The sequence below is a fragment of the Diplotaxodon limnothrissa genome, linkage group LG9, assembly GCF_057381915.1.
Source record: "Diplotaxodon limnothrissa isolate DT_005_m linkage group LG9, D_limnothrissa_male_GT1.1, whole genome shotgun sequence".
Taxonomy (NCBI): Eukaryota; Metazoa; Chordata; class Actinopteri; order Cichliformes; family Cichlidae; genus Diplotaxodon; species Diplotaxodon limnothrissa.
Genome location: NC_140604.1, coordinates 21,352,833 through 21,368,176, shown reverse-complemented (window position 1 = coordinate 21,368,176; position 15,344 = coordinate 21,352,833). Strand labels below are relative to the sequence as shown.

The window sequence follows — 15,344 nt, the reverse complement described above, 5'->3', positions numbered from 1 at the left end:
ATATTGTTGCTTTTTCTAATTAGTTGTATGAGAAACATGTATTCTGTGTCTTGTCATGCTTTTAACGCATGTATTCATAAAACAAAGTGATTAGAGTAGGAAAATTTAACTAGCATTAACTATTCTATTCGTTTTCTAAGTCCACCCTCTGCTAGCTAAGTTGTTCTTGCTCTATTTTTTTGTTTGATGTCAGTTTGCAAATAGCTTCCAGGTGCGTTACCAGCACCCTCCGGCAGTAGTTGTGCATTACTTCCTATGACCTTCTGTTTAAAACCTAAGCAGCATTCTCTCTGCTTCAATTTTAATTTTCTCTCTTTCCCAAAATAGTGACGAGTTACGGTAATTTGACGCGCACATGGTTAAATCTAAACGGAGCTGATCTGTCCATGCAAACGCTTTGTGCTACAGCGATACGCTGAATATCCACGTATGGCTCGTTTTCTCTACTTTCCGAAACAGGTCGAATTTCGTGCTTCCCCCTCTTCCACAACTGTAGTGGAAGTTGCCATCAAATGAAATAGAGGACGGGTTCGTTTTCACACTTTGTTTGTCGTTGCCCTTTCGCACATGTAGCAGACAACAGGAAATTGTTCACACTTACTACTTACTTACTACTGGAAATGCTTTGTTTAGCTTAGTCCTGTTAACCACAGGTCGCACCTGCTTTTAATCCACTTTGTTTTGGGTGCAATTGTAGCACTTTGTATTCTATACTGTTTATTTGAAACCATTACTTACTAATTTGCATAGACGTCGTTTTACTATATAGAAATTCTAATAAATAAACCCACTGCTGCAAATTAAAGTGATATACTTTCAATCTAGATATATTTGGATTAGTGCTGTCAGCGTTAATCTCATTAAAATGACGTTAACGCCATAACCGCATTAACGCGGCAAATCTCCGTTAGTGAGTTAGCACGGATCGCCTCTGGTCCGAATGATTCAGACATTTATGATCTCACATACAGATCCTTCCAGGAAATGTCCAGAAAAGTTCAAGGCTACACAAACACACACACAGAGGCTCACAGAGTAGCTTCATGACTACAAGGAGACGAGTGCGTGCCAGGTTTGGTCATTAGAAAGGGGATCAATATGCACACTCTGTGGACCTCTGTTTCATTCTCCTGCTACGTGCAGCACGATTGATCCACTTATAATTTAGCAGGCTTGTCGAACAGGTCAGGGGAAATGTTGCACTGCATCGAGGCCTCAACCCCCACAGCAGCCCAGCCGGCTGTGGAGGCTCTGATCAATGGTGCAGGGTGACCTGTTCAGGTGTCTTTGTCTTTTTCGCTCCCTGTTGCTCTGTTGGAGTGCGCGTCCTCTGGCAAACGCTTTGATGGTCCGGCGCCTCCATCCAGCTCAGACTCCACGCTGCTGCTGCTGCCAGCCGAGGGCGGGCCACCTGTGTTTGCAGTGTCATTGAGACCTTATGGTCCCAGCTACACGTGCTCTGCAGAGCTTACGCTGTCCTGCTACAAATACTTTGCATTAATTGGTACAAATACTCAACCCTTTGTCCTAGAAAGTCTGTATATATTTTCCTAAAAAGTTTGTGAAGAAGCACCACAGGACAGATTATCTTTATATGTAACTCACACGCATGTCTCAATTCAGGTACTTCAACTAGCATGTAGGTGTAAACTTCTCACTTATATGGTGCATGAAGTTCAAAAGCGTAAATCTGTCTTAAATTAAACATGGTGACTGCACACTAGATGCCATATTTTTGGAAATTCCTGGACCCAGAAAGGAACAATTTAACTCACACACACACACACACACACACACACACACACACACACACACACACCATAAGCTAACGTTGTGACTCTGTTGATGTATTTTTGGTGGGCTCTCCCCCCCAAAATTGGATGTAGGTCTTAAAAAGTCAAGTCAAAGCAGAAGTGCATTAATCCTGGATTTATTCTCCATGCCAGCATTTAAAAAGCCACTTATGTGGTTGCAAAAAGAAATCTTGTTTTATAAAAGTCTATTAGAAAGCTCACTTGAATCTGACCTAAAAACACACCTTCCTGATGAGTTTATGGACTCATCGCATGTTTAGTGTGGTCTCCAGTCGACTCAAAATGCAGGATGTGGGCGGGCCTACTACGTGATTGACAAGTCACTGCATCATTCACCTACTTGACTCGACTGGTACTTTTTTATAACCTATGCAGCTGGGTTTCTGAGCTGAAAATGTGACGCCAGCAGACTGCATGCCACTGATTGGCCAGGCAGTGACGTCACTTCATGAGTCATGAGTCATAAGACTGACTGCTTCACAAGAGTCAAACCCGCCAATGATGGCGCCACGATGTCCTCCATTGTTGTCTTGTTGTGACCACAGCCACATTGAGGTGGAACTCAGTTATAATGGAAAATGATCAAAACCGAGTCCAGTAGAGTGTAGTTGAGCTGAGTGGGTGCTTGTGGAAAAGAAGTCAGCTCTGCCACTCACTCGTAACATCTGGCTTCAAAACACTCATTTGTCCAGGATGATAGCTCTCGAGTAGAAGTGTCATCCAATGGATGGCTACGTCCATCTTTTATATACAGTCTATGGTCTGTATATTAATGATATAGTGTGAAAAACATGCAATACTCAAACGTGGGATTCTGTGAGTGCGTTTCTGCTCCGTTTCTCTCAGAAAGGGGAAACATTTGTTTTGTTGTACCACAACTGAAAAAAACCTTGTTTGCTCACCACAGACACTTCGCATATTGCAACATGACGTAATGTACGATTGGCTGGCCACTACTGCTTTGACCATTGCCTCAAAAATAGGCTCAAACCTCATTCTGGAATAGATTTTCCACTTTAAAGCAGCACAAAGATGAAGAACTGCATCGTCTCTGTACATCCTCTGAATGAATGACAGCTTCCAGTTGATTTCAGAGTGTTGCACCTCAAACTCCGCCCCAGGAGAGTTGAAACCACTGCCGGCAGCCGTAAAATAGAAGATTTAAAGATTACGTGCCGTGTTCCCTCCTCTAGCTTTGCCTCTTTGTTCTTCAGACCCCAGCTTTATCCACACCCTGCTATATTTTGGTTAGGTTTTTTTTTTGTCTTCAATTTTATCTCTTATTTCCCCTGAGTGCCACATTACTTATAAACCCCCGAACCTTGGTTTTTGCTATTAATGTTGGTCCTTGAAGTAAAACTTTCCTCACTGCTCATAACGCACGGTTACCTTGGACACTTCATGTTGCTTAGGAGGATTGTGAGGTTTTATGCAGCAGTTAAAAAAAGGCTGAGTTTTGTGGTCAGGAGCTACTTTTCTGGCTGTGGAAATGACAAAAAGCTCTTATTTATCCATAAATCACCAACCATGTATGCACCATAGGGCCATCCTGAGCTGAACCCAAAGAGGTAAAACCACCACACGCTGCTTGTCTGTTCCCATTGTGTTCATTATCAGTGTATTGTCTGTCTTTGTGTGTGAAGCATGATTGTTTTGGTTCACTGAGAAACTGTTGGATGAGCGTGTCCCTCAGACGAGCAGGACGCCTCCCAGGTCCTCCCCTGCTGCACTTTGTGCATGCATGGACACCGTTACCCATCCCCAGTGCCTGCCCTTGTCTGCACCTACTAACAGACCCTTGAACTTCACACACACATCCAACACACACAGACACACACACACAGAACCACCAGGTGTTTACCCTCGTACTTGCTGCCACTGAGTGTGTGTCTCGCCACAACTCTAATCGGACAACCTTCGAATCCTCACCAATTCTTAGGAAGCCAGTCGGATTCCCCGGAGCCAATGAGATGCCGGCGAGGCAGATGGACATGAGAGAGCCCCAATCAGATCCCACGCTCGGATCAAAGTAGGATTTTATTCTGCTGCATGTCCGTTTTCTTTCGTTTGATGACTCTGGCCTATTTTTTTTTCCTTCTTGCCTTTTCAACTGAGCCCAGCACTTCCTGAATGAGAAAACAAACGTAGAGGTCGTAGAAGCCGACTCCTGAAATGTAGTGGTGCATGCTTTGGGCTGGAGCATGGCATGATGGGAACGGTTTTGTGCAGCTAGAGCAGAAAAATAAATAGAATAGAAATCCAGTCTCAAACCATTTTAAGAGAGTGTAAAATGGCGGGTTGTTTTGTGTTTCTTTTGTTTTTTCTCCTTTCCAATGCACTCCCGGATCCTTCAATTCTCCTTGCAGCAGGCTTGTTTCAGTAGTTGGCATGCTGATGTAACATACTGCTTCACAGACCGTTGTAGTGCACTGTGACAGAAAAATTCACTACACTGCAAAAAATCTTTTCTAGATACAAAAAGTAATCTAACTAACTAGAGAAATTTCCACCCACAGAGAGAGCTGGGCGAGAACTCAAAACACACTGCAAAGTTCCAGAGATCCTGTAGTGTTTAAACTCTTAAAGTTTCATGTAATTATGGAAAAATCAATCTGTACTTAGATTTGTGTGATCAGTTAATCATTTAATCTGTTAAATTGATTCCTTACTGGACTGTTTCCTTGAAACTCAAATGTCATCACAGTGTAAACTAATCAACCACAACATTAACGCCATGAAACTCAAACCTGACGTGGGCACTCCCCAACGGCAGCGGCCTCCACCCAGTAACTGACAGGACCCGATGGATCCCGGTGCCAAACCCCCACAGGACACCAACTGTCTGTAACCTGGTGGGCCGAACCTGTTTTGGCTGGTGATTTTAATGTTGTGGCTGATCAGTGTAAATAAATTGAATTCATGTCGGCCGCTCCTGCTACCTAATAAAGTATCTAATAAATCTACAATCTAGTAAAATTGATTTAGTTGCTGGTTTTAACTGTTTAAATCCATTTTTCAACATTTCAGGTTGATACCTCCTTTACTTATGAACTTGAGGGGTCATTGAGGGGTCAATAGTGCACTTTAAAGGCCTTTAAATAAACAGAAAACAGCTGATTATGAGAGATAAAACCACAGTGTGGTTAATTAGTGAACCTTTCTTGTTTCTAATCTCAACCAAAGCCCGGCTGTCTATATTTACCACTCCATCTTCTAATGTAACTCTTAGCAAGGAAGCAAATCAAAATATTCAGCTTTAAAAAAGCTCAGTTTAGCTCTCGATATCCTAAAACAAGATTACAAATTAATCAAATCGCCCCAAGGACGTAACACCCTAAAGGCAAGATTATTTATTATCTTTAATGAGAAAAGTGAGTTGAAATGACCCGTCCTCATGAGACGAGTTTATTTCTTTATTTTTCTTTTTATGCTCTTTTTGCAGTGTAGTGCCGTCTTGTTGTTTTTAGGCAGCGTCCTCCTGCAGGCATCAACGACAGAGCACTTTACACGGGGAGATGATTAAATATTTAAGGAAATCTTGGGGGGGTGTAGGAAGGTGTAGTGATGTTTTTGCAATCAGCGTCACCTGGAAAGAAAGTTCTGACAACTTGGCACAGATGTTCTTGTTGCTCTTAGCCCTTTCTTGGTAAGTAAAATATATGAAGTGTGTTCACGCTGCAAGGAATTAATGAATCTAATGAGCTGCACACACACACACACACGCATAAATCCTGAAAAGTCATGGGTACACATCCTGTCACCATCCGAGTCCTGCAGCGGCGGCCTCAGCGATTCTGCAGAAGGTGTGTGTGTGTGTGTGTGTGTGTGTGTGTGTGCAGTGAATACATGTCAGGGAAGAGATGTGACACTTTTTTGGCTGTTAGAGGCTCTCGCTCTCCAGGTGTACCGCTCCATCTCAGGGAACACACAAACACATGATACACACACGCACACACACACACAGCTGGGACGCTGGGGTGCTGGATATGGCCCAGCATTTTAGCAGATGGCCTGGGTGCTACGCTATCAGTCACCATAGTAACATGCTCTCTTTTCCCTCTTTCTCCCTGTCTTTCTCTCCCTCTCTCTCTAGTGCTAAGAGAAGGAAAATGGCAGACAAGATTCTTCCGCAAAGGGTGAGGCTGCATATTTTTACCTTTGTTGCTGTGTGTTTTTCTCTGTGTGTGTTTTTTAGCCTTTGTGCGCTGCACAGAAAAAATCCCGGTCGTTTTTTTGATGTTTGGGGTTCTTGGGAGGCGCAGAGGGCCAGGTGATTATTTGTTATTTCCAAATGAGATGAGGGAGGATGAGGGGAACAGATCTGAAGGTTTTGGGGCTTTTTTTTTTTTAGGGTTTCATTTTGCTGCTTGGACAGCGGCTCATTGATTTTCTTTTTTGAATCGGCGTAGTCAGCGGGATGTTGAAAAGACGCAACCACAAGTAAAACTGAAGGAGGCAGCAGAAACACCATACTGCCACAGGTGAGAGTCCGTGCCGGCTGTGGTTTGCATCCCGTGCTCTCGGTTTTCGGCCCCGTGCCACACCACGTCCTGGCCAGCACACAGAGCGCTTTACAGATCTGGAGACTGAGAGGTTAGGTCTTATCCCCTGACATAGCCCAGACGGGGAGATAGCTGCAGGCACAGCTGGGGAGCCACTACACAATAATGAGTCAGGCACGGGGAATGTCTGCCACACTCCTCCGTCAGCTCGGCACCTCGGCCCAGTGAAAGGGAGCGAGATGGAGATAGAGGAGGAATGAGAAGCACAATGAAGGCAGCCTTTTAGAAAGAAACGTGAACGAAGAGGGAGGGAGGAACTGTAGGAGCATGTGTGCCCAGCTTGGTGAGCAGCAGCCCTTGATGCTCCGAGGACTTTCATCAGTATGGTAATGCCTGAGACTCCTGGCTGCTTGGCTGCACGGCCTGCATCTAATTTTGATCCCCTGGTGTCACGAGGCTGGTGTGGACCACCACGATAATGAGAGACTGTGGAGCAGTGGTGGAGTGCATTCAGGATAGTTGTGCTTTGTTTGAATATTTCATTGTCATGCCACTCCTCAATTCAAATTCAGCGGGGATAATGAACTTCAGCTTCAGTTCGTTTGCAAAAGAAACGCTTATAAAACACATTAGGTACTCTAAAAAATGCCAACTTTATGTACAAATACAGTCAGATAATAAAAAATCGTACTTGCTAATTTTCATATAAAAGAGCCCTATAGTGCACAAACCTTTTAAAAATGTAAAATACTTTTTAAATAATTTAGAGGTTCAGACAGTTAGGATGTGTGCTCTGTGTATGTTACATTTGCAAAGCCAAATTTAACATCATCACTCAAGGTGCTGTAAAAGTCAAAGTTCAGACCCCAACTTGCCTAAAATGTCCTGGAGGGATGCTAAGAGAGCTGTGCATAAACAAATGCCCGCAAACCTCATTAAAATGAAGCAACACTGTAAAGAGGAGTGGCCCAAAATTCAACCACAAGGATATGATGGACTGATAACTGTTATATAGAAAACAGTTACTTCAAGTTATCACTGCTAACATTGATTCTACAAGATACTGACTTATGGGATGTACTTAGTTTTTCACACATTGCTTCTCCATTTTGGGTTTTTGTTAAATAAATAATTAAAAGGTATCACAAGTCATGTGTTGGTCATCTAAGGTTGTATTTTTTCAATCTTAAGAACTGATAAAGACCAGATGATTGTCCTGATACTTAAAGCCTTAGAATGACCGTGCATTAGCATTAGCTGCAAGTGGGCTCACTCGCTTAGCTAACTAGCTTCAGTGCATTATTGCTGTTTTTCATAATCTGGTAACTTTATTTCTTTCCCACCTATTCTTATCTTCATTTGTGTGTGTGTGTGTGTGTGTGTGTGTGTGTGTTTTATCACCTTATATGATAAGCTGCAGTATTGTTTTACGCTAGCAGTTAGCTGTATTTTCTGGAGGCTTTGTTTAAAGTTCTCATTTTTGTAGTGTTGTTCTATGCTAGCAGTTAGCCATATAGCCATATTTTCTCCATATTTAAAGTTAGAGTGGAATAATATGGGTTTTTTTCTCTAACCTTAAAGCTTCTTAAAGGTTAAATTACAGGATACTGAATGTAAGGGGCTAAAGTAGACAACAGACCCCCTACCAGCACCCGCACCAGAATAGACAGCTTATCAGCTTAAATTCTTTAGTGCTATTTAGATATGCAAAGAAAATCTTACTTCTTAATCCAGGGTGTGAAACTTTATCTGATTTTAACCTAAGCCTGTCCTCCCTCTGAGCAGATCCGTGAGCTGGTCCCTGAGTCTCAGGCCTACATGGACCTGCTTGCATTTGAGCGCAAACTGGACCAGACCATCATGCGCAAACGCGTGGACATCCAGGAGGCCCTGAAGAGGCCAATGAAGGTATCGAAAAGAAATCAGGACTCGGGACAAATGAGAAAATGCTGTTTAAGGATAGTTTTGCAGTTCAAAGAGAAACAGACAGAGATCTCCCTTTAAACTGTGTTATTGTCATGGCCTTGTCCCAGCAGCAGAAGCGTAAACTGAGGCTTTACATTTCCAACACCTTCAACCCTGCCAGACCTGACGCAGATGACTCTGATGGCAGCATTGCGTCATGGGAACTGCGAGTAGAGGGGAAGTTGCTGGATGATGTGAGTTTGTTTTATTCATAGTCATGCATGGGTTTAGTTTTAATACAGTCCTTTTTTTTTTTTTAAGGAAAATAACTGAATACTGAGCTGTCGCGGCTGGGTGTAGATGAATTCAGCATGAGTCAAATAACTGCTTGTCCTCTAAAATAATAACACATCTAAATCATCCCGGTTGGTATTAAAGTGTGCCGCTCTTTGATCTCGTAGTTGCTCTCGGTCGTCTTCGGCTCGGTAATGATGCGCTCAAACGACTACGGACAGAAAAGTATCGTCTGGCTCAGAATATGAAATGAACGACTGATGTTGAGAAGAGCGTCTTGAGGGACCGCGAGTGTCTTAAAAGCAGAAGGTTTTTGCATTTTTCTTGTGCCGTGAGCTTGACTGCAAAAAGCTCTGATGTTCTCAGAGCAGCGGCACAAAGCATTTAGGTTTCACAGACCACAAATATTTCTGGTTGAGCTCGGAGGAAGTGGACTCTGAGAATGTCTTGCGTCTTTCTTTTTCTTTTTTTCTGATCTCACCCCGCCTCTCGTGGGTTTTTGATGAGTAATGTTGCTATAAGCAAAGACATGGCAACAGTAGTTTGCGTTTGTGAATCTGCTTATGAGTGTTTCATGCATGTGTGTGACTGATTATGGGTCTTAACCGACATCTTTCTGATTGCTATCTGTTTGCTCTGCAGCCGGGGAAGCAGAAGAAGAAATTCTCTTCGTTTTTCAAGAGCCTGGTGATCGAGCTGGATAAAGACCTGTACGGTCCTGACAACCACCTGGTCGAGGTCAGCTCAAAACACAGAGGAGGAACCACACACTCACCTGCGGAATTTGCATTGATCTCAGAAATCATCCATTTTTCAGATCAATAAATGGATGAACAGCAGCTTTAATTTTACACTTTTACCTGCACAAAACACGAAAGTAAAAACACACTTTTTGCTCTACTGCAGTGGATTTTAAATGTAACAGATGTTCACCTTCAAAAGGGTCCCCAGTGTCTTTCAAGTGCAAAATACTCAACCTTGCAAACCTGAAAGCTGATTTTCTAAAAGTGTGTGGTGTCCGCTTTCGTGTAGAAGTTCACCCTGAAATCACATATACGTGTTTTCCTTTGGCTTGTATCGAAATGTATCCACCTGCATGGTTTTGGTGTGAGTTTTGTAGTCATATCGAGCTTCACTTGAATATAATGAAACTAGATGGTACTCACCTTGTGGTCATCAAATCACCTAAAAAGTCTATTAGAAAAACTCAGAGTCAGGGCCGGTTTCCAGAAATCACCTGGCAGCGCTCACGGTAACATCGCTGTACCAGTAACATTGTAAAACATATATTAATAATGATAAAATAAACATGGTTACGCCTTTATTATTATTATTATGATTTTTATGTATTTTTTGTAATCACAGGTAGTATTAGTGTCTATTTCAGTGAACTCGAGATCGAAGTCAGAGGTCAAGTCTGCATGTTGAAGTATCCTTGGCTAGGATACTGAACCCTGAGGCCATGTCCACACTAATACGTTTTCGTTTGAAAACGCATCTTTTTCTCTCCGTTTTGGCCGTCCGTCCACACTGAGACGGCGTTTTCGGTCAAGGAAAACGCTGCGTTTTGAAAACGCTCTCCACAGCGGATACATTTGAAAACGCCGTTTTTGTGTCGCGGTGTGGACAGCAAACCCGGAGCTTTTTCGAAAACTATGACACATTTTAGTCATGTGATGCAGTCATGTGACCAATCAAACTAAGATAGCGAAGGGCATTATAAACGGCAGACAGAAATGAGGCAGGTCGAATCGTCTTGCGCAGGACTGGAACGTAGGCGTTTTCGGCCGTTTAAATGTGGACGACTGAAACGATAGTGTGGACGCAGGCGAAAACCCAGAAGTTGTTATATTAATGTGTTACACAATTTAGAAAGTTATGCAAATGGAATATTTGTTACAAAAAGGAGATAAACGTGTAAAAATGTAACAAAGGCTGTGAAGCAGGTCTTTATGTCTCGGTCCTTGTGACCTCAGGGCTGAAACACATGCTGGAGAAAGTGTCTCTGTGCCTGCCTACGAAAGTGTTGCAGAGTTTGTGTGGGAACATTACTGCTGCTGAGTTTTTAAAATATGTTTTTCTGGCACTTTTAAACCACAAGGTAGCAGGCTTTTAGTTCCATTATATTCAAGACAAGGCAGACTTTTCTGCAGCGTAGTGGCTGAACCAAATAATGGACTGGAAACTGGATTTAAAGGTACACAGGATAAAAGTCCACATCTCAGTTTTGTTGATCAGGGTTGCGGTTGCACAGAGGGTCTGAAAAAAATTCAGCAAAGGAGAAAACAGAGGTCAGCGTGCACAACAGAATCACTGAAACTTTAAAGCTTGAGCTGTAAGGTTATGCATACATTCGCTGAGTAATTAGCTGTTGGGACACAGGAAGGAAGGAGCAGCAATAAAACAAGAAAAGGAATTTCAAAATAAAGCAGGAAATTAAATTGGTATATAGGTACTTTATTACTGCATAAAAATTATGCAGTCTAGAATACTTTTTAAACAACATATTTAAAATAAAAGTGCCAGAAGCTCAGTGTGAGGGCCTTATACCGTGAGAGTGCAAAAATGAAAACAGAAAATACAAATGAAGACAAAGATGAATACGTAATATGTGTGTGGAGGTATCTCCAAAGCTATCGAAGCATATTTCCTCAACGGAAAAACACATTTTTGTGCCATCTGTAAGTGTAAATTTGGGGTTAAGTATCTCAAAATTTCAACGTACTAATTCAAACTTGCAGAGAAAGAAGTTGAAAATTTGACCTATAAAGAAGACGCCCGAACATTTTGACTCATAGATGGGGAAAAAGTGTTTTTCAGTGGAGGAAACAAGCTTCCAGACCAATGCTGAGCACCAGAACGGTAAAGACAAACAAACGGCACAAAAAGGCCAGAAGAAAAATGTGCACATATGATTTTGGACTAAAACGGCTCCTTTAAGAAAAGCCACTGTTCTTGCACCCACATCGGCCAGACACAGTTCAGTTTTTCACATCTATCTCTTTGGAAAGTAATTTTCCCAACTTTTAAATTTTAAAAGTATTTGCCATGCAAAGATCTACAAGTTTTGCATGCTTTGCTTGATGTTAACACTACCTGCAGCATTACACACAACCCCCACACTCACAGTCCTTACACTTCGAAACGGTCTGTCCCTGCCGCCTGATTTATGGAGTGCATGTGTGCAGCTTCTCTTTGTGGCAGACCATTCGGATGTTGAACGAATTCGCTTCCTGTCTTAGCTGTTGTTTCTCGCACCCCTTGGCAGACAGCGTGTCACTTAAAACACACAAAAACGAGCATAAGTGCTTCTCTTCGAATGTGTGTGAAGAGTAATTGCAGTCCTTAAAAACGTATGCACTGTTTCGCCGCTGTTACTCGCTGCGTTCAGGTGACCTGCAGCTCACCAAGTAGCTTGTTACCAAAAAGGGGCTTTAAGAAGCCATTTTAGCTTTTTACCCCCAAACAGCACAGCAAGCATCTGTTTATAGCCACAAGGACAAAAATAACAGACATATAATGTACTGACACTTTAAATAAATCCTGCAGATTTTAAACTGATTGATTAATTCAATTTGAGCGATGTAATCTGGATAAATGGCAGCAAATCCAAACCAGAAGATATCTGATAACATCTGCTGTGAAAACGTTCTGTTAACTGAACCTCCTCAGTCTGCCCTAATACACTCCTTTCTGCTGGAGGCTGTTTGACATGTCATAGCAGGGTAAGCACAGGTGTATTTAACGTGTTATTCACACACACTTCGAGTTATAAAAGGCTAACTAAAAATGTCGAGCACTGCTATGATGAATCTACGTCAAATGTGGCAGCTACCAAAAATAAACACCTGACCGTGGTGGGTAACACTAGAGACCACAGTGTGTTGTGTGTCTCTACAAAACTTGTAGTAATAACTCAACCCTGTATAGTTATTACAAATCAATCAGTCAGTCGGTCAATCGGTGTTGCCCACCTGACAATAACATCAATTTAATGATGAAATGCAAAATTTTACCTTTTTATGATGAGATTTTCCAAGTTAAAGGCCCTCGGAGTTCATTTAAAAGTCAGTGCTTTTAATTAGCTTCATTGCTTTCAGCATATTTGAGCCCTCATAATTTCACGAGTACAGACGATACAAAACAAACACAAAAGACATTTACTCACAGTGTCACTATCCAAAAACAACAAAATCTTACTTTTGTTCACACAATTTGCACAGTTCTCACAATTTTCCTTCTACAACCAACTTTGTGCATCAGTACGGTGGGATACATCATAATTTCAATGCAAAAACTGCACCGATTTAATGTCTATGATGGAGGAGCAGAATCAAGCATTGGTACCCTTGATGTTTGATCTGTTTTCACTGGAGAAAACTTCAAAATTTGCTTTCTGAGCAAAATTTAAAGGGTCATATGATCATGTGGGATAGGTGTCTGATCAATACGAGTGAAATCAAACTAAAGGATAGCAGGCTTTTCTTATAGCCATGATTCCTTGTGTGTCAAAATAATATTCTAATTCACACTCACAGTGAATTCGCTACACAGTGATTTGTAGCTTGGAGGGTTTTTTATTTTATAGGTTAAAGAGCACCTCTAATAAAAACCTAATGATTTTTTGACTTTCTGTAATATAGTTAAGCTGTTAGTGAACCCAGCTCATTTACGTTCAGTAGCTGAAATGAAAACGCACAGAAAAGGATGGTCAGTTTGTACCTATGAGGCAACCAGGAAGTCAAGAAATAGTCCAGTGCACAACCCCTGAAAACCACAGCTCAGAGTTTCTTAGCTGCAGCGCAGTGTGTCGATAAGAAAACAGATTTGTTCAGCGTGCTGTCTGACAAATAAGCGTAAGCTTGGATTATGAACACAAACTTCTTTGGATCCTGTTTTCACGACCGCCTGTAACAATAAATCACTTTTTTTCATGTAAGACTTAATTTTAATTTCCTTATGTGGGAAAAATTCAGGGGTTTTTGTCCCTTAAAATGCAATGAAATGCATTCAAAGGATTCCACTAATTACTCCTTTGAACGTGACGGCATTGGAAAGTCAATAAAATGCAACAAATTAGTTTTTCTTTATTCATTTTTTATTGGTTTTTAAGTTGAAGTTGTCCAAATATGCACGTTCATTAAATTATTCTGGTTTAGTAACAATGCAAATAGATAAATACTCCCTTGTAGCACATTTGTAAATGATGAAACTAGAGCCTGAGGGCACTCTGGTGGGCAAACTATGCAACATCAACACTCAAAACACGGTTGAAGGATGTTTCTCTCGTCTTTTTGGAATTTATGTTATAAATGCTGATACTGATATATCTATCAGCATTTATAACTAATATCGGCCTGCTGATATATCAGTCACAGTGTAGATTCAATTTCCGATGAAACTCCACAAGGACTACAAGAACCCGTTGATTAATAATGATCACACAGTGCTTTTGCTTCGGGCTAAAGATGGAGAGGGTTTACGGTAAAAAGTGAGCAATTGCATCAGACGCTATATTTATAGACAGTGAAGCAAAGATAGCAAACACTGCAAAAATTTGAAATCCAAATTAGAAATGGGCTTGGGTTTTTTGTGGTTGGCATCTTTGACCGACTTTTCATGTGCCGGACCACGTATCATTAGAACGGCTTGTTTTTACCTTTATAAGAGGCTTAATGTGAGAAAAGCATCAGTCTAACTGTTGGCAAGACAGCTAATTCAAAGCTGAGGCAGTTTTCTGAAGTGAACTCTAATGCTGTTTAATCTTCTCAGCCAGTTTGGACAACGTTCACAGCAGAACAAAGGAAGGTCTTTGCTGTCCATTAGTCTTGGAAGCTCCACTGATTTGTGTGAGGCTTTTGTATGCGTAGCAGAAATCATTGAACCTTCCCCGTTCAGCCGTGCAGTCAGGGTCAGTGACGACCTCTTGGTCGTGCAGTCCAGAGATGTTCAGTGAAAATTTTTATCTTGTCACGTCTGGTTAAATCTCGTGGTACAATAAGCCCAGCTGACCTGCTGCTTTTCATATTCCCGTTGGGTGCATTCAAACTAAAACAGAGTGGCAGAGTGGATTGCCCTCTCTCTTCTTCTTTTCTGTAACAGCAGAAAGGAGATGGGTTTTTAAATTTTCCAACACACAAGGTTGTTTAAACATGCGAGAGCCGGAGAAAACAACTGCTTACTTATTAAAAACAACCATTAGCTGCCCTTCACTTTGTGTCCTCACATAACTTAAAAAACGTAAAAAAAAACACTTCAGGACTTTCAAAGTGAAAATTATGACTTCTCAAGGTTCCTCTTTTTAAGAGGGTGTTTTACCCAGGCGCCCAGGTGCTTCTGTTTGAATGACTTTCCATCAAAAGAATTTTGTTTCTACCTTGAGGTACAATAAGCACGTAATGTGTTCTGAATCAGCCAGTGGTTGCAGGAAAACATCACTTTGGATTGCTTGCCAGGGTACTGCAAGACTGAGTGTTAAAGTGTTTTTCTTTTCTGAGTGGTTAAAGTAAAACAGAGATGTAAATACCATCAGAGGTTAGATGCGGAAGAGCTTCTGAAATGCAAAAACGACTTAAAGACAGAATAATATTGGGATAGTTGCATGTGACCAGGTGCTTATGGAATTTTTCTGCTAGCGATAGATGTTACTATGTCTCCAGAGGTTGATAATATTCACCCTTTCTGTCTTGTGCGTGGTTAGTTTGCAGATATTTAAGCTAACCTACTAACCTACTAAGTTAGTGCTTCTGTTAAAAAAAAAACAACAACTTGCTGTTAGATGACCTAAACGCTGAAAACATCCTTGTTTTCTGCACATTTGCATTTGGGC

At 41.6% G+C, this 15,344-nt stretch overlaps 1 protein-coding gene across 4 annotated transcripts in view; it reads left to right on the top strand.

Annotated features, from left to right (window-relative positions):
* The window catches only part of smarcd3b (SWI/SNF related BAF chromatin remodeling complex subunit D3b), a 46,184-nt gene that overhangs the window by 14,939 nt on the left and 15,901 nt on the right, over nucleotides 1-15,344 (top strand). Inside the window, exons 3-7 of one of the 4 annotated variants that reach the window (XM_085362850.1) lie at nucleotides 3,754-3,843; nucleotides 5,908-5,950; nucleotides 8,102-8,224; nucleotides 8,353-8,475; nucleotides 9,158-9,253. In XM_085362850.1, coding sequence (XP_085218976.1) covers nucleotides 3,754-3,843; nucleotides 5,908-5,950; nucleotides 8,102-8,224; nucleotides 8,353-8,475; nucleotides 9,158-9,253 — 475 coding nt within the window. Of the gene's footprint in view, nucleotides 1-3,753; nucleotides 3,844-5,907; nucleotides 5,951-8,101; nucleotides 8,225-8,349; nucleotides 8,476-9,157; nucleotides 9,254-15,344 lie in introns of all 4 variants that reach the window. The other 3 variants (XM_085362849.1, XM_085362853.1, XM_085362851.1) reach the window with 3 other exon arrangements.